At 36.6% G+C, this 27,660-nt stretch overlaps 1 protein-coding gene across 2 annotated transcripts in view; it reads right to left on the reverse strand.

The window, feature by feature from the left end:
• The window catches only part of rwdd1 (RWD domain containing 1), a 506,701-nt gene extending 482,107 nt beyond the window's left edge, over positions 1-24,594 (reverse strand). The window contains exons 1-7 of one of the 2 annotated variants that reach the window (XM_051924679.1): positions 24,193-24,594; positions 19,698-19,763; positions 18,948-19,078; positions 10,067-10,210; positions 7,791-7,923; positions 2,933-2,995; positions 2,712-2,834 (exon numbers count right to left, since the gene is read on the reverse strand). In XM_051924679.1, the coding sequence (XP_051780639.1) occupies positions 2,719-2,834; positions 2,933-2,995; positions 7,791-7,923; positions 10,067-10,210; positions 18,948-19,078; positions 19,698-19,763; positions 24,193-24,265 (726 nt within the window). In that variant the 5' untranslated portion in view covers positions 24,266-24,594 and the 3' untranslated portion in view covers positions 2,712-2,718. Of the gene's footprint in view, positions 1-2,568; positions 2,835-2,932; positions 2,996-7,790; positions 7,924-10,066; positions 10,211-18,947; positions 19,079-19,697; positions 19,764-24,192 lie in introns of those variants that run through there. The other variant, XM_028797830.2, reaches the window with a different exon arrangement.
• Positions 24,595-27,660: the final 3,066 nt, after the last annotated feature.

Below are 27,660 nucleotides of genomic sequence, written 5' to 3' on the forward strand. Positions count from 1 at the left end.
GCTTTCAAAAGCCAAACAAATGACACCATTTTAGTGTGTACAGATTTGTATTTAGCAATGAAGTATGCTGTTCTATTTGTCCTGCTGTGTGTTTCAGCAATTCTGCATCACTATTAACAAGGTACGTGTATTAAAAGGAAGGCGTGCCTTGTCCTACAAAGCAATGAAACATTAACCTTTTTCTTAATTAACAAATGAAGCAACTCATGCCATTGATGGTGCAGAAAAGCCAAATATCCACTTTGTTGGAGTACTGTGATGTTTCCGTAACTTTGAACTGCAATTGAATTCTTGAATTGTCATCAATGTACCCTTGGGGTAATATTTGGCAGGGTGGCCATTGCTGGGTAAATTCACCACTGTTCCAAATGTTCTCCATTTGGAGATAATGGCTATCACTGTGGTGCAGCAACTTCAAGTTCCAACAACTCTTCTGCTCCTCTCTTCTTGAATTTCTTTTGAAGGAAGCATAGTGTTCTTCAAGAAGCCATCTGGTGACGACTAGTCTCATGGTCAGGGTTAATATATTATGATGTTTTTACTCAACAGGGCTGGCTCCAGTCAGTCTGCCTGTGTTCAGTCTAATATGTTTGGTCAGCTGTTTAAGTAACTAAAGCCAATGTCACATTACACAAATTCTAGTCATGCACTATGTCAGACTTGCAGACTGCAGTTGTCAATCTTATTGCCAGACTATGGTAATTTAAACAACCAAAAATTGTTGGACACATTGTATTTAATTATCATGTACCGACTTTCCAGCAAAGTCATGCTTGCCCTTTTTTCTGACAATTAACAACAGGAAACATGGAGCTGGCGCTGTACAAAGAGTTAACAGGTATGGTGAGTTCAGCAGTAATCTCTGCCCTTTTTCTTCTTTTTTCCATTCTGTTGTGGTATGTAAAACATGAGATATCTGACAGACAAGTCTCTCATCTGTTTGTGAGGTCCTATTTCTCATTACTACATGAATTGTACTTCTAGATGAGAATTCATTGGTTGTAGCTCTCATGCACTCATAGTTCACTCCTATGACTAAAGACAAAATCAAATCTGTTTGACTGTATCAGAGTGAGTCATTGGGCATGTCACATTATGCAACTGGGCCTTCGACTTATATTATGTGAATGAGGGCTACGACTGAAAATCAAGGGAAAAGTCACATAATGTGGTATAAGCCTATAGGGATATCCTTTATCTAACATTATATTTTGTCCAAAGATCTGAAGCAACTTATTTTGACAAATAAATAAAAATAAAGGATATCAGGAAAGAGGCAATAATATAACACTGCTGACTGACAGCTCTGGGTTTGTATCTTGACCAGTTTGTGTGAAATTTAAATATTCTCACTACATCTGACTTTATTTTCTTTGAGTCTTTTGTCTTGGAATAAATCTATCAAAAATAATTATATCTAATAATAACTAAATCACTAGTAGAAACGTATATAAATAAATTCATGATGATCAAAGTGAAATTAGCTTTTTATGTTTGTGCATGACTCAATAGCATCAAAATTTCTACTTGTATTCTTGGAATGAATGAGATTGAGAAACAAAACACCCAAAGTACTTCTGTGAAATATGCTGTATTCCTCCCTCTGACCATAACAACTCAGAATGTGCAACAGCCTCATTTTGTGGTTAAAAATAAAACTTTCAAACTTATGCACACAATAATGACATGCTATGAATTGCACAACAATCCATCATTATATAATTCCATGTGATGAACTAACTTGCTTTGTGCCACAGATTGATATCTCTCTATTATTAAAAAAAAATCTTGGAAGGCTTGGAAAGAGATGAGACGCGATTTTCTTAGAGACACTAACGTCCCACGAGACAAGGCAGTGAGACAAAAGGACATCGGGTGTACAGGCTTTTAAATGTTCGAAGCGCTGCACAACATGCAGATCATGCAGCAGCAAGACAGCTGATCTTGCAACGAGGAGGTAAAAAAAAAAAAAAAAAAGTATTTGCTTCCCATTGTATCACCGTTTAAGAGCGGGTTTCGGAGGTGCGACTGTATCTCCTTAGCGTTTTTATTTTTTAACAATGTACTTCTTTTTTACGATTTGAATGTAAATGCTAAATGTTTCAAATTGTAATAATAGCTGAAATTTAGTATTAATAAACCTAAAACAAGGAAACAGTTTAGATTTTAACTAAACATTTCACATTTAATATTGAGGAGTTTTACCTTGCAAGTGTAAAGGAACCACTTTTGAAGCATTTCCCACCAAACAGGAGTTTGAAAATAAAGCAAAATATACATATTAGCTCTCATCCCCTCCTTATAGAGATGCACTTTGCTTTGAATTATCCAAAATCATCAAAGAATTATTTCTTTGAAAATTGAAGTCATATATAAAAATATACTGTACAAAGCAAGGTAGTATTAGGTTTGTTTTGTCTTATAAAAAAGAAAAGTATGATTGACAGAAAACAATCTGCACATTGTCTGGATCAAGGCTCAGGTGAATCTTACCTTTTTATTTGAACAAACAAAAGCATGACTGTAATGGCTTAAGTGTGAATGGACTAAAAGTAATATGTACAATGAATTAGTAAAGATCTATTTATTTGAATCTGAGGATCAAAAAATAAACAAGCATTAAAATAATTTCATGTTGGGTGAAGACACTGTGACCATGTATTTTTGTTTCTTGAATAGAAAGTTAATAATTTGACATTGGCATAAGTGACAAGCAAATTAGTCGTCTTCACTGTCTAGATTAGCAGGATTAAAATCTGGATCATCATCATCTTCTAATTCTAAATCATCCATGTCTTGGAATAAGGACTCATCCACCTCCACATTATTGCCAGCTACAAAGAAAAAAATAAAACAAAATCACAAATATGTGCACACCATACTCTTTTACACTTAAAACAAACTTTAAAATTAAAGCATCTTAGTTTTGTACCTTCTTCCAGAAATTTGATATCAGAAGTATCCAGATCATGGTCTCGCTCAAAAAGTTGCTTTCCTAATAAAAAGATGAGTGTCAGCATTATTTTGATTACATGCAATTAAACTGTTAATTTCAAAAGGTGCCATGTTATGGTACAATGAAAAAGATTGTGTCATACAATTGCTACATCTCAGAAAATAAGAAAAATAAAAAATACTTAAAATATTACACAAAACACAAGTTGTGCAAAAAAAGAGAAGATCTTAGTATCCATGGAATCTCTTTGATTAACTATTAGCTAATCTACCTCTACTATTAACAGTTGTTAAGGTTTCTGCTTTAAATACATGACACAATAGTATGTGCCAGATTCCTTTGATATGTCGGGTAAAAAAAAAAAGTCTTTATCCTCATGTGTGTTAGTTCTGCATTTAGTGAGTGGTATAATCTATTGTTGCATTTTGCTTTGTAGTTTGTATTATTGCTATTGAGACTGGCCATCTAGCTCTGTGAAAAGGATTATTTATGTTCTGCTTTGTATATTGTATTTACCCCATTTCTTGACATCCATCGCACGCCCATTCTACCTCAGAGGGGATCTCTCTCTTAATTGCATTTACCAAGATTTCTTCCATTTTTTTTCCTCCTACAAGGGTATTTTTTGGGAGTTTTTTCTCATCTTTTAAGGGAATCATCAAGGCTCAGGCGCTGTCACAAAACATGGCTTGTTAAAAGCCCATTGCGTGATTTTGAGCTATATAACAAAAATTGTTGTTCTAGCAAAAAAGTGCTTCCTTACACTCTTTTATGTGTACTTTTCCTTAAATTTTCCATATTTGATGGTGTCATCACATATACGATTCACAGCTTAATAATACATTTTATTTATACAGACCTAAGCACCTAAATGCTTTTATACTGCTATTATCTTACAAAAAGCCATCATAAATAACTGTTAAAAACTTTAACAGTAATATCAAAAAAAAAAACACCAGGGAAACTATTTTTCTAAACTTTGTTGGCTACATACATTTTTGTTTCTTTCTTTCTTTGAATAAATGACAATTTCTTCCCTTGATGGTTCAATATTAAGAAACAGATTTTTGCTGCTTACTAAGGTGCTCTATAAAATGTGTCCTGAATAAGCATCCTGAATAAAACAGTCGATTGAAAAAGGCAGCACAAAAAAGATCACGGTGTTAAGACTATGCTGTTATGGCATAAAATGCAATCAGTGTTTCAGTGCTAGGATTGCTGTTTTTTTAAAAACTTCAAACTTTAAAAGTTCAAAGCTCAAGCTGAAGATTGAATTCAAAATAAACATTAAGTCTTTCAATGAAAGTCCTAAAAGCACATGCCAAATTTTGTGAACCTCTGAGCAGTTGTTTGTCTGCTTTTGGTATCAGCTTCACAAACTGTGAACTTTAAAAGTTCAAAGCCAAACAACTGGAATATGTACAAAACCTAATCAGCCTTAGGTCTGACATACATCATGGAATGCCTAGTCTCCAGTCGCTCTTTGAGAGACTGTAGCTTTTGGACAGGAGTAGATGATTTCAGACAGTGCTTAAAGTCCTTTGGGTGTTTTGACCCTTAACCATAACACCCTCCAGTTGGTGGATTGGCAGTGGTGGCCAAATCACTGCCCATCAGCTCCTGGCCTCCCTTTTATGGCAGTGCCAACCACAGGCTTGTACTGCTGTTTACCCCAGCATGAGAGCTGCTGTATTTCTATTTTTCATTATGATCCCATAAGTATATTCCATGTCACTTCTGCTGGGAATGCTCTATATTTTGCTTTGACTGAGAATATCCAGACCTGCCAATGCTTGCCTCCACATTCAAGGACCAGTTCCTGGTTCTTCGCGGCTTTCTTTTACATGCTCTTCATCCCATGGGGCACTTAATTCAATTAGGATGCTCTCCCTCCCCCGCTCAGACCAGATGACCACATCCATCCTTAGGGATGTTTGTGCATCTGGGGTGGAACTGCAGCTTCCTTGTGAGTTCCATCCTCATCTCCCACTCCCACTCCTAGACCTACGTAATCCAATTTCTGGTTGCAGGTGGCCAATGCCAGCACTGGACGCAAAACAGGAAACAGCTCTGGACTCTGCACCAGTCAATAGTGGGGCCTTCTCACTCAAACCCACATTCATGCAGGGCCAATTTAGAATTGATAGTTAACCTAACATGCATGTCGTTGGGAATATATAAGGAAAACTGAAGTACCCAGAGGAAATCCCACACAGACACAGGGTAAAATGTCAGTGTGGAGTCTGCACAAGATCTGGGCATGGAGTTCGGAATCTGAACCCACGATTTTTAATTTGTGAGATAACAACATTTAAACAATGAGACACTGTGCTACTTTCCCCTGCTACTTCCATATACATGAATAATCTAGCAGAATGTGCTACCAAGAGGCAGAATTTATCAATTATTGATCTGCCCTTTTTTCTTCAAGCATATACTTGCTACCTTACTTCGAAGTTTTCACACTATGAGTACAACTTACATATTTTACCTTACAAAACATTGATTATGATGAAAACAATTCATTAAGTCAAAGCATTGTGTTTTCTTGAAATTCACTAAATGAAACAAACCATTGACTCATTTAAATGCACCATTTGATTTGCTATCACATCTGCCAACGTCTAAGGTTACTGGTCTTATATCTAATTAAAATATACAGAGAAGCAATCTAATAAGCAAATATCTATGTTAGGAGCATAGTGATGCAGTGGTTTGTATTGCTGCCTCAAACGTCCAGGTTTGAGTGTGGCGTGAGTACATTATTATTTTGTCAGCATAGATTATTCTCTGGATACCATAGGTGCAATGTGAGTAAGTACAAATATGTCCTGAAAAGGCCACGACCCATGACCAAGAAATGGATTAAGCAGGTTTGATAATACAAAGATCATGGTCCTGGAGGGCCGCAGTGGCTGCAGGTTTTTGCTCCATCCCATTTGCTTAATAAGAAGCACTTATTGCTTAAGTAACACTTCTGCTTCACTTTAGTTGTCTCGATTTTGAACCCTTATTGCTTATTTAGTCTTAAACAGCCGGATTATCGGTTTTTAATTGCTCCTAATTAGCAATAACATGCAAATGACAAAGAGACCAGCATTTCTGCATTTAGCTTATTTCCATTTACACCTGTGTTTATTTATCACACACTACTGGGTTTAATTAAATACCTGGAAGGAAAGTGAAGAGAAAAAAGTGAAGGACTGAGAATTACTCATCCATTTTGGCCTTCAAATCATTTGGATGATATCCTTTAGAAAGGGGAAAAAATCTAGGATATGAGAATGACCTGACATAGCAGAGTTAAAACACTAACAAGCCATGAAATTAAATTACTGGCAAGATTTGCTTCCTAATTAAGTAAAAGGGTTAGAACAAAAACCTGCAGCCACTGTGGCTCTCCAGGACTGTGATTGAGGACCCCTGATCTAGAACATCTGTCAGACAAAAAAAAGAATCACCTCTGTATAATTTAAAAACTGCTTCTTTAGTCTAAACAGGATGTATTTAGGCAACTGGTAAATTACCTCACCATACCTTACTCTTATATATTTCCATCTGTTTGAATAAGCCTCTCCTTTATCAGAAATATCTTATGAAAATCTCCTTCTAATATTTTACATATAATGTAAACTAAAGTGCTAGCTCATTTTTTTTTAATCTGCCGTTGTTGAAGAAAAGTGCTTTGTGAAACACCACTTTTTTTTCTAAATGACATTTAGAGTATAATTATCTTCGGTTTAGAATACCACAACCCATTTACATCCATTAAAGTCACTTGAAGTCATAACTACTGCCATGATTTAATTTTTATCTTTTAACTTTAAGATTTTAAGTTGAGCAGTCAAACCATTTCTAAAAGAGCCACCTACTTTGCAGCTTACTTCTGGACTACATTGCCTTGCAGATCGTGCCAGCAGCTGTCTCAAGTAACTCCTTTATAGCTAATCTGCAGTGTTATCCAGTTTAAGTCTTATGTGCCAGTTTATCCTGGCAACATTATATACAAGGCAAGAAGCAGCCCTGGATGGGGATGGGGGGCATTTGCACAGAGCAAATTTGGAATTGCCATTTCACCTAATGTGCACGTCTTTGCAGATGTGGAGGGAAAACTAATTACTTGGAAGAATTCAACACAGACATCTGAGCAACTGAATAATCAAACCCAGGATACTAGATCACTTACTGTTTTATTTTAGGAAAATTATGGATAGGATTAGAAATGATTACATTAGAAGGTCAGCTCAAGTTGGACGGTTGGGAGACAAAGTCAGAGAGGTGAGATTGCGTTGGTTTGGACAAGTGCAGAGGAGAGATGCTGAGTATATTGGGATTAGGATGCTAAGGATAGAGCTGCCAGGGAAGAGGAAAAGAGGAAGGCCTAAGAGAAGGTTTATGGATGTGGTGAGAGAGGAGATGCAGGTGATAGGTGTAACAAAACAAGATACAGAGGACAGAAAGATATGGAAGAAGATGATCCGCTGTGGCAACCCCCAACGAGAGCAGCCGAAAGAAGAAGAGGAAGATTAGAAACTGAGAAACTCTTCATAACCCACACTGTAATGTGAATAAGGGTTTTAATTTTAAACTCATACAATACTTGCAAACAAAACAAATAATAATCAAAGTAAAGAGACTACATTTATTAACAGTTTGATGCATACTGTTCTACATCACAGAAACTGGGATCACAGAGTGGAAATACATGACTGTACGGATAATGTAGTGGAAAAGAAGCTACAGACAGATCACCACTGCATAATATTATGGAATTCCATAAATTGTAGAGGGAAAAACAACATTCATTGAAATCTCAAAAACTATTTTCACATACCAGTAAGCTTGCATTTTCCAGATTGCTCTTCTTCTTTTTGACTTTTCCTTTTCAGCTCGAACATCTCAAGTTCAAATTTAGCTTTCCAGGAAAGAAAGTTTTCAATATTAACTGGAGTTCCATGGAATATCACCTACAACAGAAAAAATGTTTTATTAACAGCAAATTTACTTAATGTGGATTTTGATATAATGTGTCTTCAACATAAATGTAACAAAATGCTGAATAATTATATGTACTATTTTCTTAACTGAGTGAGAATGGGATATTTTTTAAACAATTGTTAACACAGCATAATTTGTAATCTTCTACTTATTATCCCACTGTAAAAAACACTGTGCGCAAATTAGTAATGTAAACACATTTTGCACAAGTTGAATAACTGGGTTTCTGCTACCGACATGTGTATAATCTAATGCATATTGTGCATCTTATCCAAACTTCAAAGTACTTCCTATGAAACATGGTACCACGAAGCAGCTCAGTTCTAAAAATGCTGAAGATTCCTATAGTTCTTTCCTCTGTTAGTTTAACTTTTAAATGATTTGATTAAAAATGCGACATGTGAGCAGATATTCAGCATAGCATTGCAAATGAACAGGACACTATTAACAGAAGATCATGACTGCCACCTAGTGTTTCATTCTGAAGATTAATGACAAAAATTGTGATTCTCAAATTAGTCCTGGAACACTAGTGTCATCGGTATTTGTTCTGAATAATTAATTAATTAGGATTCTGCTCCATCTTTAACTCAAGTCACTATGGACTTTCTTTTCATTTTACTACACAGAGTAAGAAATTAAAAAAAAAAAAAAAAAAAAAAGATATTTTAAATCATATTGCTCTAACAAGGAAAAACGCAGGTACAACTGTAAAAGAAGTTTATGAATATTTTGGAAGGTCCTGAATATTTGTGTGAAAGGCTCCAAACATGTGATCTGAACTTCTTCCTAGTCAGTAATAGACAATGACTGACGAAACAATATCAGACAAAATTATACACTGTTGTATCTTTGCTGAATAAATTAGTTAAATATTCAAACGGCAAAAATGGAAATAGTAAGTAAACCTCTAGGGAAGAGGTTAATTGGAGATTGGTGTTTTCTGTTGCGGTTTGAGGTTCATAAACACTTTTTCACAACTGTGATATGAGTATTTAAGAATTTATTTTCTTGCATGCAGTTTGCTCCATTTATTACTTTTGAGCCTATTCCATTAAAATGATGAAAAAAGTAGGCACACTGCAAGTTCAGAGGGCTTACAAGCAAGAGTCATTAATTTACACCTGTATTCTCATCATTACATACTGTATATAAACAAGATTAATATCCATCCATTTTCCAACCCGTTGAATCTGAACACAGGGTCTCGGGGGGTCTGCTGGAGCCAATCCCAGCCAAATCAGGGCACAAGGCAGGAACCAATCCCAGGCAGGGTGCCAACCCAAGATTAATATGCAACTTCGAAACAGAAATAATTTATAGTGCATCAAAACATTACAAGAAATTGCAGTTTAGAATCTAATCATTTAAAAAATATAAAAAGTACATTTTACATTGTATTTTTTCATAATTATCAAGATTAATAAATATTGTAAAACAGAATCTAGCAAGTGCAGTGCTAATCCAAAGTTCAGTTTCCAGCAAATAAATAAAAATTGTGAATTGATACAAAATTTGAGGGAGGAATGGACTAACTCCGCAAAGATCACAGTATCGTCGGCAAAGTCAAAATCAGTGAATCTTTCTTCACCAACAGATGCTCCACAGCCGCAGGACCCCACAACCCTGCCCAACACCAAGTCCATCCAAGCATTGAACAGAGCAAGACCAAGAACACAGCAGTATTCTGACGAACCCCAGAATCAACTGGGAAAAACGCAGAGGTTCCTCCTCCACTCTGCATAGCACTCACAGTACCAGTGTACAGGCCGGCCGCAATATACAGCAACCTCGAAGGGATCAAAAATACACAGTACTAAAAAGTATTTAATGGCTTACTGTAAGTATGCCACACAGGAAAGCTGCTGGAAACATTTTTCTGATAAGTTCAAATAAAAATGCTTGTTGAATCTTCCTTTCTCTTTCTCTCTTACATCCTGATACAATAATTTCACAAACTGCTTTGCATTTGTAAATTCATTAGTCAATAGTATCTTTTGCTGTTGTATCATACACTTCTTTGCTTAACCACCATTGATAATTGTAGTATGCTAAAAACTTGCATTTTACTTTTTAGGATAGGTATAATAAGTCCCTATGTTTTTTACAAACCTTTTCAGCTTCCTCTTTTTCCTTCTCTTTTCGTTTCTTTTCTTCCTCCCATCGATTTTTTATCTGATCTACTATTTCATTTAATTTCTCCTGCACTGCAGTTACAAGTGTAAAAATCATTACCATACCAAGGTTTTCTTCTATCTGTAAAAAAAAAAAAAGAAAAAAAGAGGGATTTAATAGAATAAGAAGAATAATTTTGGCTTTATAGAAAAATAACTTGTACTGTGTATTTCTCATTTAATCACATTGTAATTATGTTTAAAAATAAACATTTAAAGCCTACAAAGATAACTTGAAGCAATCGTAAATGTCTATATGGTGATATTGGGCCACAGTAATTTATTGATATTGCGCTAATAGTATGTATTGAGTTAAAAATCTCTCTTGCTATACATATGTAGGGTGGTCCAGATCTAATTATGCAATTTTCATTACTTAGTTTATTACATAGAAAATCACCCGAAAAATCCCGGACCATCGAGATGTGTGCGAAACGACGACATGAAGAATCGTCTTCGCGCCAAACTGGAATCGTCCCCGCATAAATCAAAGTCATCCAGACAATCTGGATCTGCATAATTAGATCTGGACCACCCTACTTGTTGATAATACTCATGCACATAAACAAAAAACATTTTTGCCATATCTCTGCACAGCATCTGTTTCAAGTATAACTACTGTTTTGCAAATTGAACAAGTTCCAGTTTCAAACATCTTCTGGAATATGTCCAAAAAATCATGAGCACAATTGCCAAACCATTTTATTTCAAAGCACAGAAATGTGATTTTTTTTAACCCAATGTGACATTGTTTCATATTACAAAAAATGCTACTAAAGGAATTATGTTAATAACATTGGATCTGCTCCAATTTTAACAGGTTATTTGGGCGATGCTAGTGATCAGGATTTTGACTAGGCCATTGTAGTACATTCACTTTTTTAGTTCTTCAGCCTCAACGTTAGTCTAGCCTTGTAATTAGGATTATTGTCCTTCTGGAAGAGTTCTGAAAAAGGCTATCATACAGTATTTTCCACTATTAATTTTTTCCTTCGGTTTTGCACAAAGGCAAAATTCCTGCTGATGAAAAACAACCTCATACCATAATGCAATCACCAGCCACATAAGGGTTCTTAATAAAATTGACCAGAGCATCTTTACTCGAGTCTCAGTTTCTGAAAACTGTAGCTCCTTCAAAGTGAATGTTGTCCTCTGTATGGCTTATCTCACAAGTCACCATATCTTGAACAACATTTTCTAGGTAGCACTGGGGTGGTCCAACATCACTTCCACTTCCTGATAATTGAATCAATAGTGTCAACTGGGACAACCAAACACCTAGATATCACTGTGTACTCTTTGCATAACTTATGCATTTATTATTTTATCTCTATTTTCTTTGCAATGCTCTTTAGCCTTTATTTTCATAACTATCCTTCAGATTCACAACCTGAGTAATGATCCCTTGTGGGGGTTTTATTTCAGAAAAATGTGGCAGGTATTTTAATGACTCACTGGTGGAGGCCAACTGTAAGGCAACTGTATGCTCAATAAGCAATTGTGTTTCACCTATGTAAATTTACAGCTTACTCAACACAATAATGGAATATTTATAGTAACAGCATATTTCCTTTCTTTTTTGTCTTATGAATTTTATAACATAAAACAATGTCACATTAAAAAATACATTTTAAGAGCTTTAAAATAAAATGAATACAGAAAACAAAATTTCACTTTTATAATGCGGTAAAATTGGGAAGATTAATCTGAATGCTTTTTCCAAGGCTCTGTGTAACATACTATTTATCAAGCATGATTAAAATAGTTACCACTTCAAACTGAAGTTTCTATTTGTTTAAACGATTAAAGCTGCAAATACAGAAACACAAAAAATACAAATGCCAATTGTTTTTTCATAAAACATTTCAAGACAATAAAATGTCTCCACTGTCATATACAGAAAAACTCATGACAATTTACGGAAAACCAGTGTTGTCTCAGTGTTTACAGGAAAGAGACTTAGAAAATGCTTCACAACAGCAGATGAATATTAATTGTTTGAGATAAACATTGTAAGATCTTTAATAACTTACAGTATGTTTCAAGAAATAGAATAGCCTTTTGTGAACTCAGCTAAATCACAGGACATACAATTTAAAGAATGTACTTTCATAGCCTCCTTTAATGCTGCAAACCAGACATCTCACTGTTTCATTGTTTCATGTTATTAAAAGATAGTATTAATGTGTCAAAGTCCACAACATAAATTAGTATACACAAATGACAAAGGAAGTCACTTCTGCGCATCTGAAATGCTAGAACACGCTCACTATACTATATGCAATACTTGAAACACTTTGAACCCACTGCAACTCGCACATCAAATGAACAGACTAGTGACTAATGTCACATATTTGGCTCTAAACTTTCAGTTTATGTCTTAATCAATGAGAAACCTACATTACTGATCGTAGATGTCTTGGAGTTAAAGAACTGAAGATGACTTGGCCTGGAACCACACCATAGAGAACAGGTCCAATAATAGAAAAATGTGTGTTCTGTCTACTAGTATTACTTTGAGACAACACCACAATCAGCAGGGACAAAATGATCATCTAGGGCAGGGGTTCTCAAACTTTTTCAGTCCTGGGACCCCTTTACAAGCCATACGATATTCACGGACCCCTGATGCGGCCTGATTTGTCAACCCAAATTATAATAGCATAGCCACAGGCATAAAGTGTAAACTTCTTTTATCTGAAGTCGACTTTATAAAATAAATCATTCTTTGTAGTCATATCATAACAACAATAACTATTGACAGTAAATAATACAGTGTCATACAACAGTCACAGGACTAAAGCCTGCTTAGCAAAAACAGAAAATGCAAAACAACTACAACTACAATATTTAATGCTTAATACTCATACTGCATAACTACAATACAACATTGTTCATTTAATAATAAAGAGTAAGACTATTAATTTTACGGCTACCTACCAGTGGTAAACGTTTTAATTATTTAATACGTTCAAATGTATTACAAATACAATTACATTAGACTCTAATACTCCTAGAAACTAATGAGATGTGTGGGCTTGCTTTTGTCGGCAGAGAAGGTCTATCCTTGGTGAGATTTTTGATAGACACACTCGAATGTCATCTTCCACCTGGAGACGTGATCTAAACTTAGATTTTATCACAGCTAATGCTGAGAATGATGCTTCGCACTGGTAGGTAGTTGCAAACGGGACCAGCACAGTCAATGCTCTCTCAGCTAAAAGCGTATATTCGTTCCTAACGTTGCCCTAAAACGCGGTCAATGTTTGTTCTTGAAATTTAAGTTTGAGACTTCTGTCACTAGACAATTCAGCCAACTGTTCTTCTTCCTTCCCGGTCAAGTTGGTAAGCTAACAACTGAATGGATTTCTGATCCAGTCATAATCTGCAATGTTATCTGTTGGAAAGTACCTGTCAAAGTATTCTTCCATCGCCGACAAATGGTCAAAGATATCTGTTGCCAAGTTATCAATGGCCATATTGTTTTCATTCAGAAATTCAGTTAACAGTTCAAACATATCACAGCTTTTATTTTGTACTCGTGTCTTCCATATTCTCAACTTTTTCTTGAAGGCAGTTATCTTGTCTGTTGTTTTCAACACGCTTGAATCTCTGCCTTGCAGTGATGTGTTAAGTGCATTAAGTTGACAAAAGATATCAGCCAGGTAAGTCAATTTTGCAAGCCATACATTATCTGAAACAAACTTCACCAGCTCTGAGTTTTTGTCCATCAAAAATGATGCCAGTTCACTGCGAAGCTCGAAGACACGTTGAAGTACCTTTCCGCGTGACAACCAGCGAACCTCTGTGTGTAGCAGCAGATGTCGATGATCTGAGCCGCTTTCTTCGCACAGTGCAGCAAACAGTCGTCCATTCAACGGTCTGCACTTTATCCAATTAACTAGTTTAATGCATGTATTTAGCACTTCACCGAAGGATTCGTTTAAATTCTTACTAGCAAGAGCTTCGCGATGAATCATGCAATGTGTGGAAATAATATTCGGAGAAACAGTTCATACGCGTGCAACAACCCCACTTTTATGACCTGTCATTGCTGCAGCTCCGTCCGTACAAATTCCAATACAGCTGGACCACTCAAGCTTGTTAGCAATGAAGAAATCATTTAGCATTGCAAATATATCTTCACCTGTCGTTCTAAGTGGCACAGGTTTGCAGAACAGAAAGTCCTCGACCACATCATTGTCAAAGCAATATCTAACGTAGACCAGTAACTGCGCTTGGCCTGCAATATCGGTACTTTCGTCCAACTGTATGGCAAATGTACTGCTTTGTAGGCGCTCAACCAATTGTAATTGGATGTCATTGGACATGTCGCAAATTCGCCTTCTGATGGTATCGTTTGATACTGGTATAGACAGTAATTTTCGGCTGCTTTCTGTTCCTAACATTATCTCGCATATTTCTAAAGCCGCTGGCATAATCAAACTCTCCGCAACCGTGTGTGCTTTTTTGCTCTTAGCTATTCGCATTGCCATAATATACGAAGCCTTAAGAGCTTTTTCATTCACTGTTGTCGCAGTGCTAATAATTTTCTGCTGATTTGCATACACTTCTGCTCGACGTTTGAAGAAATCAACGGGTTTGTCTTTTAGTTCATTATGCTTTGTTACAAGATGGCGCTTCAGTTTAGCAGGTTTCAAACTTTCGTTCGATAACACGTTTAAACAAATGACACATTGTGGCTGATCACTGTTGTCTTTGTATGGTATAAATCCGAATTGTAAATATTCAGGATCATATTTACGTAATTTTGCCTTACGCGGTGCGGACTCTCTTTCGGCATCATGTCTCAGTTCATCGCCACTATTTCCATTACCCCCGTGCTCTTCTTCAGATATCCGCTTACGCTTCAAATATTTATCCATACGTTAGTTGGGCGTACGAAAAACAATTTAACAAGCAAGAATTACCACTGTATAACTTAATAATTAATCATAAACTGTGCACGATTACAGGCTGCGGCTATAATGACATCATCACAGAATAGTTCGTAATAGACATATGTATACTATATATAGAATACTAGCAAAATACCCGCGCTTCGCAGCGGAGAAGTAGTGTGTTAAAGAGGTTATGAAAAAGTAAAGGAAACATTTTAAAAATAACGTAACATGATTGTCAATGTAATTGTGTTGTCATTGTTATGAGTGTTGCTGTCATATATATATATATATAAATATATATACACATATATTATATATATACATACATATACATATATATTATATATATATAACTAGCAAAATACCCGCGCTTCGCAGCGGAGAAGTAGTGTGTTAAAGAGGTTATGAAAAAAAAAGGAAACATTTTAAAAATAAAGTAACATGATTGTCAATGTAATTGTGTTGTCATTGTTGAGTGTTGCTGTGTTTTATATATATAAAATAGACACACACACATATAAACATATATATACATATACATATACACATATATATACATATCTACATATATATATATATATACACATATACACATCCACATATCAACATATATATATACACATATATACACACACACACGGTTTATGGGTGATGATTGTTTTACTCTTTTTATGTGTATTTTATTTTATTGTAGAATCAACTCCTATCTGCGCACAGCAGGGCAGCCGTGGGCGGATGCGTATGGTGTATTCACTCCATGTTATCGTGCATTGCGCTGTCACTGGTATTTTGATAAAAGAATTTGAACAACATATAAGAAGCGTATAAATTATTAAACAGTAAAACATTAACATTTAAGAAATAAAGTTACATTAAGTACTACTGCAGTGCTTTCGGGTATACCTCATTTTTTGTTTGCCCATTACATGCTTAAATGTATACATTTTTTGGTGTACCTACCCGAGAACACGCGACATATAACCGAGCGTGGGAGAAGCATGGATTTTAAACACGCGTTGAGTTCATCTGCTGGTCTCCCTCGTGGAATAACTGGTAATGTTTGACTAAAATCTACAGCGAGTAAAACGACATTACCTCCTTTTTTTTTTTTACGATCTCTGAGATCTTGCTTTTTTTGGTTCAAGGCTTCATAAGCTCTTTTATGTTGTATGGTGTACTTATCCCAAACCATCATCTTTGAATGTTGCAAGACTTTCGCCTTGTATGTAGATCGGGGTAATTACATTCATTGCATTCCTAGTCTGAATCACAATCTGATTGTATGGGTGGTTACCTGGCACTGTAGGGTTGCCACCCGTCCTTTAAAATACGGAATCGTGCCGCGTTTGAGAATGAAATTGCGCGTCCCGTTTTGAATCAATACTGGACGTGATTTATCCCGTATTTTTTGTATCATTTTTTTTTTTAAAGCAGCGTCTCATGCAAATCATCCCACACGCATTTTATGAAGATGCCTCCTTTCCTAGTTTTGATTGGGTAATACTTGATGTCATCGTTAGTTTGACTGGTGTTTTTAACTGTCCAGTGAGGAGGGCGTGTCTTTTAAGTACAGTCTGCAAAGTGTTGGCACTGAGATGTGGCGTCAGCGCCATAGTTGAAGCCCCTAACGTTGCGGTCAGCAAGTCGGCTAACATCCGCCATGTGCCGTCTTTCAGTTGTGAGAAGCAGATCATAGAATGTTTGAAACTGTTGCCCCTAACGTTGCGCCACGGCGTGTGGTTCGTTTATACCTCGTGTCTTCTCATTACATTTTTATCTCGCGAATATGTTATTGCAATCCGCAGCGGGAGCGTTTCTATAAAGTTAATTTAAACTTACGTTTTACACCGTGCTTTGTTTCCCTTATGAACATGCTTGTATGCTTAACTCGCTCCGTTCTCAATTGTTTAATAAATTTTTTGCTCTTCGCTGTTTGCGGCTGTTCCTCCATTTCCCCCTACTTCGTTGTTTTATCTCGCGAATATGTTATTGCAATCCTTAACGGGAGCGTTTCAATAAACTGATTGAAAATAGTTTTGCATTTACCTTTTTAGTAAAAGGCGAGCTTTTAAGCCTGAGAAATCACCGCGTAAATGCACACGTTTAATTGGACATGTGTTAATATGTATGGTTACACAGTATTAAAAGACAGTGAACAACGTCAGTTACCTTTGTTCCCGCGTTTGATAAAAGGTGAGCTTTTAAGCCTGAGAAATCACCCCGTAAATGCACACGTTTAATTGCACATGTGTTAATATGTATGCTTACACAGTATTAAAAGACAGTCAAAAATTAACGTCATTTACCTTCGTTCCCGCGTGTGACTCGTGCTGTAAATCTCTTCCTTGTTTTTAGTTCACGTGATTACGTAGGAGGCGTGATGACGCGATACGTGACTCCGCCTCCTCCATTACAGTGTATGGACAAAAAATATGTTCCAGTTATGACCATTACGCTTTGAATTTCGAAATGAAACCTGCCTAACTTTTGTAAGTAAGCTGTAAGGAATGAGCCTGCCAAATTTCAGCCTTCCACCTACACGGGAAGTTGGAGAATTAGTGATGAGTCAGTCAGTGAGTGAGTGAGTGAGTCAGTCAGTCCGTGAGGACTTTGCCTTTTATTATTATAGATAAACAGTAGTGAGGGGCGAGTTGATTATTATTCGCATTATCCGATTGGATAAAATGGCGTTTAGCGAAGAAGTTATTAATTGTAAGCAATTTTCACCCTTTCTGCGGACCCCCTACGGTCGTCTCGGGGTCCGCGGACCACAGTTTGAGAACCGCTGATCTAGGGCATGGGTGGGCAAAGTCAGTCCTGGAAGGCTGCAGTGGTTGCAGGTTTTTGATCCAACCCAGCTGCTTAATTAAAAACCAATCCTTGTCAATTATTTAATTTCATGGCTTGCTAGTGCTTTAACTCTGCCATGTCAAATCATTCTCATATCCTAGATTTTTTTTCCTTTCTAAGGATATCATCCAAATGATTTGAAGTCTAAAACAGATGAGTTATTCTCAGTGCTTTACTTTTTTTCTCTTCACTTTCCTTACAAGTATTTAATTAAACCCAATAGTGCACGATAAACACATACAGTACACAGGTGTAAATGGAAACAACCTAAATGGAGAAATGCCGGTTTCTTTTGTCATTTGCATCTTATTGCTAAATAGGAGCAATTAAAAACCAAGACTACAGCTGTTCATGACTAAAATAAACAATAAGGGTTCAAAATCTTAGCGGGCGAGACAACTACATTGAAGCAGAAGTGTTACTTGAGCAATAAGTGCTCCTTATTAAGCAATTGGGTTGGAGCAAAAACCTGCAGCCACTGCGGCCCTCCAGGACTGAATCTGCCCACACCTGATCTAGGGGATTATGTCATCTGTATAAGGATCTCACAAGGAAAGACGCCATAACACAATTCTTGTGTAATAAATTCTAAGCCATAATAAAGGATCCCAACTACCTTAGAAATGAACTGTTCTTAAGGCTGGTCATACCATAGCATCATACCGCCAGGTTTCGAAATACTGTTATTAGGAAATATTGTTTTCCTCTAGGCTACATGTATCATGAATAGCTGAAACTAAAGTGATATGTCTTTTATCTACCTTCACCATGAGTGACGAATGTTGCATTTTTGCACAGCATGCTATACACTGTTATCTACTGTTGTATCTTTGATACTGCAAGGTACCGTATGCATTATTTATGGTAGCTGTACTTACCTTTTAATTAGTTGAAGTCTTTTGTTCTACTTACTTATTTTCAAGAGACTAAGTTCAAATAATTATTTCAATATAATTGTAACTAACATTAAATAAAAGAGTTACAACCAACATGACAGGAACATTTTATTCTTTATCTATTACCACAACATTTCTAACCAGAAGAATGTCATAACTGTCTTATTACCTGTTGCTGTATTAACGTTAAAATTTCTGCTATGTCACTGTCTTCTAAATTTTCTTGACTGAAAATTTCATAAAGTGGAGGTTCATCTGGATATTTCTGTACATATGTAAACTTGAGAGTTGCTTGAACAGCTGAAAGGAATTGTACAACTGTAATTAATAACAGAATTGCATCATTTTATAAAAGCAAAAGAAATAAAGGTATTTGTATCCCGGTAAATATTAGGATAGTGCATTGTCTTTTCTCTCAACTGAAGTATGGTAACATTGATATTTGCAATCAATAAAAAATTTGAATGAATGAACCAAAGGACTCAATGATCAACAATGCTTGCATATTTTTGTGAATTCAGTTTCAGTAACTGTCATTAACACTTTTGTATTTGCTTAAAAACAGACATGTGAATCCCGAATTGTAATAACTTCACAAAATAAGAATAGGCAAAACGCTATTAAAAATTGAACTTAAAGCTAGTATCAATGAGAATAATACAACTATCAACCACAGTGTTTTCCCAACACCAGAGGCACAGGTAGTGATTAAATAATTAAATCATTCATAAACAGATAACTTCTCAAGTAAAAAACAAATGAACAGTTACATTTTACAGTATATTGTATTATAGTGAATTGTGTCAAAAATAACACATCACTCAGTAACCATTTAAAGCAGACTCAGAAAAAAAAAAGGAAAGAAGAGGTGAATGAAAAAATAGTAATGCAGAGCCAACAGAAGGTAGTTTTTACTTACTTTCATCATTTTCCCCTGCTTCAGAAGTTACAGTAATTGTGAAGCTAGCTGGACTTTCTGACAACACTTGAGGAAAAAAAAAAAAAAGAATTTTATGTCTAATGTTTTTTAAACTGGGAATTTATTCAAAAAACAACAATGAATGTTGACTTTATATAATGACCTCCAAAGTTATCTTGATCATAATTTTCTCTTACATGGCAATGCACAGTACAGTGATTTTGAAACATCATATCTGAAATAAGTAGTTTACAAGTTCAGAATATTAGAGTGAAGCTAGATAATTTTACAGCAATACAACCTCCGAAAGTATTAAGACTGGAGGTGGTCCCTCAACCCCCTCTCATCCACAGCACGAAGCATACAGGTATATGTTTAATAGTGTAAGTAAGGTACATGTATTCTAGAAAATGTACATGATGTATAATCCTTTCCTGCAGAAATCACTGTACCACAGTCAAAAATATCAAAATTAGAACAAATCTATGAAGCATGCTATGGCATAAAATAAAGGAGTTAAACCTTCAGTTTTCTATATTTAGTAGTTTACAGAGTGTATTTCCCAAATGGATAACCAACTTAACATTTTACATTAAATGTATTTAACAATAATCACTTATTCACATTAAATCTGTTTATCTTACAAATCACCAAAACAATTACACATTACTTTTTGAAAAATAATTGTACCATGTAAATTTATATTAGTAAATTACATTATAGTAATATTAGTACTAGCAATTTTCTGGACGTTAAAAGTACTTTCAACTACACACTGTAATTTTTCAACTCAGCACAACAATCATTCAAAGGTTAATACAAAAAATGAATAAAGGTAGAGGCCTATAAACATATCTGACCTGGGAGGGGGGCAGGGGGGTAGATAACAATAAAAATCCTTAAGGTATTAAAAAAGTAGTATGGAGACAGAGTAGTGCACTGATTAATGCTACTGCCTCACAACTATATGAAAAGTCTGCAGTCTGTGGAGTATTCAGTGTTTTTGAAAGATAAAATTAACGGCAAATGCAAGTTTGTTCTGTGATGGTGTTGCCACTCTATTGCTTTCTGCATCTGTGAACTTTGTAAGCAGGCCGGGAAATTGTTGGATGGAGGCTTTATTTCTTTCAGTGCTCATTTTACTCTCTATAATTATTAAAGGAAGCACCTGTATTCCATCATCATTTTGCTACGTCACACTGAAACATGTCATCCTTCTGTGTATAAGTGTACAATACAGAAATAAGCGCTCTCAATTAGTATTTAGTTTGGATTTTTCAGTGGCTACATGCAAGGTACAAGGTACCCATTGACGTGGTACTATCAACCAACAGAAATACTAGTATTTAACCTTTATCTTTGTGTACACCAGATAAAATGAAATATATATTCTTGAAGTGAGAGCAATTATCTTTCTGTTTTGACATCACTCTTTGAGTTTTAAGTGATTTAATGTATTCTGAAGGTTGAGACAGTGGTGACAGTTTGGTCTGCATTTTTAAACACTATGATGTGATATGTCATCATTTTCACTACCATTTTTTGAAGATGTTACAAAGGGCAAAACTGTCCTCCTTAGGCCAACGCTGATACTGTGACTTAATAAATCCAGCTTTCTATTTTCTTTTATGGCCTTCAAATGGACCAGGAAAGAGCTTAATGGTTATGAGTACTGGAAGTACTCTCGGGTCGTTTTTTAAAAACAGACTCATAATCCCAAATTAGGGGTGTCTGGAGTTGGGAATGGAAGTGATGGCAAAGTTTTATGTGGGAAAGAAAAATATGGAGAAGAGAATGGAACTGGGGAATAAGAGGTAGAAAACTGGAAAGAGCTTCACAATGAGTTTATTTATAGTGGAAAGATAGGAAACAGATTTTTCTTTTTTTTTAGCAAAATATGTCTTTATGGTACATTCACAACATGCTTCTCGGGAGACATAAAATCTAAGTTTCCTGTTGGGAAATTTAACATGAGCACACGCACCAAAATGGGCCAAACTGTTAGAAATCAATACTACCTAAATTTGCAGAGTTGTGCTGTTACACTGATCTTTCAACTCATTCAATAATTTAAATTAATAAGAATAAGAAAAACGAACACCTAGAAATTGCATTTTTGTGATCAAATCACATTACCTAGATTCTGAAGTTCAGGGGTAAAAATAACTTTTTTTCTGTCAGTCTTTTTAGTGCAGACTGATAACAAATCAAAACTGACAAAGTGGTATGCAAAATAAAACAAATTCAAACTTTAAAAATCCCTGAGCACATAAAACTAGCTTTATTCTGGGTTTGGGGTTGGTTTAATGGCATCCCAAATTGGCCACTATATAAAAAGACTTAAGAGAATAAAGAAAAGAACATTCTTTCAGCTTGATGCTGGCCAGGTTAAAAAAGTTAAAAAGCCACATCTCTTTAGTAAAGTCTGGCGAGGGTTTTCAAACCACCATCCCATCAAATTCAGCAGAAGAGGTGGCCAAAGGAAGATCGGAGAAGTCTCCAAGAGACCCAGGATAATTTAAAGATATTTAGAAGCAAGTCTTGCCTCTGATAACGTCAAACTGTAGGAGTCAACCATCTGAAAAAGATCGCAGAATATTTCGCTACTAGCAAGGTAAGGAAACCAAAAAATAACCAAAACAACCTATAATACATGTGTACACCTGAAGTATGGTAGACAGCACCTAAGGGAAGAAAAGGACTAGTAGAACAATGTGCTCTGGATGGATAAGATAAAGTTACAGCTGTTTGGCCACAATACCAAATGTCTTGTCTGACTAAAACACCCTCATACAAGCTGTAAAGTGTGGTGGATGCATTATTGGTTGTGGCTACTTTCCTGCTACAGGACCTGGCCAGCTTGCCAGACTCAATTCAACACTGTGCCATAGACTGTAACCATAAGTGAACCTTGCCACAATCAATAACCCATAACACTCAAACAAATCCACAAAATAATATTTCAAAAATATTAAATTGAGGGTTATAGAAAAGTTAGAGTGGAGTTCTTACCTCCACATAAATGCCGTGGGGGGACTTGAAATGGGCAGTATATGCAAGAAAGCTGTCAAAACATGACACAGTTGAATGGAGACGACTGACACACAATTGGAAGAACTGTTTGTTACTTACGTTTTCACATCAGTCAGTCAGTCATTCAAGCACACACACTAGGGACAATTTAGGAATGCCAAGGCACCTAACCGGCATGTCTTTGGACTGTGGGAGGAAACCCACGCAGACACAGTGAGAGCATGCAAACTCCATGCAGGGAGGACCCGGGAAGCGAACCCAGGTCTCCTAACTGCGAGGCACCGTACAGTAAATACCACCCCAGGGAGAAGCAAAGAATACAATTGATTTCAAGTTTTGCTTTTTTTTATTTTACTGGATTAAAGGCAGGTTAAGTGACTTGCTCAGGGTTACATATTCCAGAGATGTAACAGAAATGTCAAACCTATAGTTTACAGACCAGCTCTTTACCTGCCTGTTCAATGTGATCATGTACAGTATATTTAATCATTTTGATATCAAATATTTAGGAGTAGAAATATACTACAAAGGATCCTTAAAGGAAAGCAATTGCATCTGGGCCATATGCAGAGGAAGCTGTTGTTAAATTATCAGAGCTTGGTAAAATGAATTACTAGCTGCTCCTTAAATCAAATCATACAGATATGCTAAATGTATTACAGGAAACAGGACATACAGGTACAGAAGACTTGAGTATAAAATCCAGGCCTGGTTACTAGCTGCACTCTTGATACAGTTTTCTTATTATTAACCTCAACCCCCAAAATGAATGTTTTCTGGCAATTACAAATTGATCAGAAATAAATGAATGTCAGCGTACCCCTAATGAAGGCATGTTTCTTTCTTGCACCCAATAAGCCTAAATTTACCACAATCAGAAAAACAAATAAGCAAGGTTTTGTATTTACAAATATCAACAATGACAACCACTTCTTGTTCTCTATTAAAGAAAAGTATTATTAATACTAGGCAGGCTGACTGCACAGGCACAGTGGCGAGTTCAAATCCAACTACCGACACCGTGTGACCATGAGCAAGACACTTTACGGTACCTGTCTGTGCTCCAGCTGCAGATTATATCTTTCAAATTTTATTAGCATTACCGCAGAACAGTAATAAAGTTATGGTAACAAGCATATTTAAGACATACCATATGCACCGATAACAGTTTATCGTAAAGAATGCAGCTTTGCAGTTTAGTTAAGCCACTAATGAACGGGATACCCTGCAACCCATCACCATTTGTAACAGTAAAACTTCTCTCAGAGTTCATAAGCTTGGCATTACTCATAGGAAAGTGGACGATGCTGTCGCATGTATCATAAACTTCAATTTGCTATATTTTTACGCCAAAATAAGTAGATATAAGTGCAGGGTGGAGTGAAAGCCGTTCGGACAGTCGCCGGAGATGTGGCACGTTGAGTCACTTCGCTGTTGAGTACAAATTAGCCTAGGCTCTTACCTGTAAATGAATCTGGATAAATGGCCTCCAGTGCCTCTAACTCGTTCTTCTGCTCCTCTCCGTAATCTGTCATTTTCTGTCACGATGTTCCATTGATCCCTGTATTGAAACGCGACCACTGAAGCAACAGTCACGCCACAGAAAGGAAAAAACGAGGGGGCCTCTGTGGGTTCGACTTATCGATAATCACGAAACAGGCCTTCTGGACTACGGGTTTTCGCGACTACAAATGTGGCACTGCCGGCACTCGTTTTATCTTCACTCTTTACAATGGTAATTCTTCAACTATTGAGGTGAAAGAATACCTCCGTGTATCATTAGCCCACGCTATTAGGGCTGTTAGCTATTTCCTCTAAACATTCCGGCGAGCACCAATATCGACTGCTCGTTAATTGATAAGTTAGGGCTACATTGAATGAGCACACTCCCAGGATGAAAAAGAGTTTCTGAAGCTCCGCTGAATGGTCACATGACGCAGGTCTTGGCGAAGTGAATGCGCAAGCTTTTACGTCTGATGTGTCGTTGTATTATTGTTCCGGGGAATTTAAGATAAAACGTGAGCATTTTACATTTTTGACAAGATTCGTTTTACGCACATTTATTTTGTGTTTATTTAGGATATATGGAATACTTTAACAAAAACGTTAGTTGGTAAAAAGTTGAAGCCCAGTTTTATCAACACAAACGCCTTGCTCGCATTGACTTACGGGCCGTGGCCATAAGCTTCACATCTATGCGTTTACAGTATCAAATTGATTTAGCTTTGTAATTAATAATACTGTTCTCTACAGTAGTTTGGCGGGAGTCGGAGTTTGTCCTAACAGCCGTGGTCGCAAGTTAGTAATTAACCATAGTATCAGTTTTTCAGAGCACACGTTTAACGGCAAAGTTTAATTAAGCCAGTCAGACTTGCCGGACCGATGATGGCAACGTAACCAGAATAACTGGCAAAACGCACGCGTGAACGCTGAAAACCTGCCAAATCACGAAATCCAAGTTAAACTTCATCCGTTAATGCTTTATGGAATAGATAGATAGATAGATACTTTATTAATCCCAAGGGGAAATTTCGACTCTTTGTGCCACGGGCGTACAATTTTGATTGTTTTTTATCGAACCCCGTTAGGGAGCATTGTACTGAAAACGCCAAAAATTATATTAATAATACACATCTATATATTTCCATTATTCAATTTTTATTAATTTTTTTTAAGTAATTAAAAATGACTTAATAAGAGATACATTGATTTAATACAGAATTTCTGCACCCAAGACTAAGAATCGGATTAAGAGGGTTTGTGTTGTGTTATGATTTAATGGTGAGTGGCGTGTTAGCGCAGTGGGTAGTGCTGCTGCCGCACTGATCTTTGGATTAAATAAAAAAGTTTGGGTTTTTTTTGTTGTTTTTTTTTTACACGAGTGTGGGCTCAGCACATTCTTAGTATGGCAAGCACAATAAAGCATTTAACCCGCCAAGAAACGTTGCACAACGGATTTAGGAGAAAGTTATTGTTTTGCACAAACTATGCCAAAGAAATGCAAATAAGTGAATACTATTTAACAAACAATGTGACAAAACATAGATTTGCATATTCAAATATATGGGGAAACTAAATTAATACAGCAGGTACAGACTCTCTGGGATCAAAAAGCCCACAAACAACAAACTCCAACTGTTTTTAGTCAATAACCGATACACAAGTGTTTAGAGTGTTATGTCCAGTGAACTGGCTTGCTGATGCATTCCGGAAAATCTTCCCTTATTTAATAGCCAAGGCAAGCCACTGGGCATGAAAGGAAAATACAACCCATACATGTTAAATGAATTACTAATACAAATGAGACCGTATATAATAGTATTCATTAAAGTCTCACACACACTGTGTGATAACATTAAGAATTGAAGAATGTATTAATTAAATACTGACAATACATCCATCCATCTTCCAACCCGCTGAGTCCGAACACAGGGTCACGGGGGTCTGCTGGAGCCAATCCCAGCCAACACAGGGCACAAGGCAGGAACCAATCCTGGGCAGGGTGCCAACCCACCGCAGGACACACACAAACACACCCACACACTAGGGCCAATTTAGAATCGCCAATCCACCTAACCTGCATGTCTTTGGACTGTGGGAGGAAACCCACGCAGACATGGGGAGAACATGCAAACTCCACGCAGGGAGGACCTGGGAAGCGAACCCAGGTCTCCCAACTGCAAGGCAGCAGCACTACCCACTGCGCCACCGTGCCGCCCTACTGACAATACATACATTACAAATTTGGAAGAGAAAGATAAATAAAAATGTGTACATTGACATCAGTTAATACTGAAATACACAAGAGACTTGGGTGTAATGAAATTACATATACAATGGACTTTGCATTTTTACCATTTGTGTCAGGAGAGTTTACTGTATCTACTATATAAAATTATCAGATTAGTATATTCCTGTCATATTCTTTATTAGAAGTTGACATAGATTATTTGTACAAAATAATAACCTGCTTCTTAATCCTTTTTCCAAGATATCTAACCTTTAACAATTATTACATCAATATTAATGCAATCAATCACTAGTTGCTCATAATACATTCGTTTTCATAACCACTTGTGTATTGGTGGATCATGGAGCAGCTGGAGCCTGTCCCATCAATCATTAGGTGCAAGGTAGGAATAACACCTGGACAGGGCATCAGTCAATTGAAGGGTGAACACATACATACACTAGGGCAAATATAGCAATGCCAGTTTACCTAAATTTTATGTCTTTACACTGTGAGAGGATAGTGGAGCAGCCGGAGCGGACCCATGTGAACATGGGGGAACTTGCAAACTCCATCTGGGGAGGAATTGTAATGTCAACCTTAGTCTACTTATTGTAAGACAGCAGTGCTATGACTGAGAAATTTGTTAATAATCTTTGTTTTATTTGTATCACCATTTACCTTTGAGCCCTAGATAAGTTCACTTACCAAAACTGCATTTACTCTTCTCAGTAACATTGCTTGCTCCCCTCATTCTTTACTTGACAAGAAACATGGGGAAGCACTAGCCAACGTAATTATCCATCCATCCATCTGCTATATCCTAACTACAGGGTCACGGGGGTCTGCTGGAGCCAATCCCAGCCAACACAGGGCGCAAGGCAGGAAACAAACCCCAGGCAGCGTGCCAGCCCACTGCAGGGCACGCACACTCACACAAAGCACACACTAGGGACAATTTAGAATTGCCAGTGCACCTAACCTGCATGTCTGGACTGTGGGAGGAAACCCACGCAGACATGGGGAGAACATGCAAACTCCACGCAGGGAGGACCGGGGAAGTGAACCCGGGTCTCCTAACTGTGAGGCAGCGGTGCTACCCATAATTTCTTATTCACTGAGCACCTGGATAAAATGCTCAGTAGATTTCTGTTTATTCAAAATACAGTTGAAAGAGTTCTTAAACACACTTAAGTATAC

This window comes from Erpetoichthys calabaricus, chromosome 3, assembly GCF_900747795.2.
Source record: "Erpetoichthys calabaricus chromosome 3, fErpCal1.3, whole genome shotgun sequence".
NCBI lineage: Eukaryota > Metazoa > Chordata > Cladistia > Polypteriformes > Polypteridae > Erpetoichthys > Erpetoichthys calabaricus.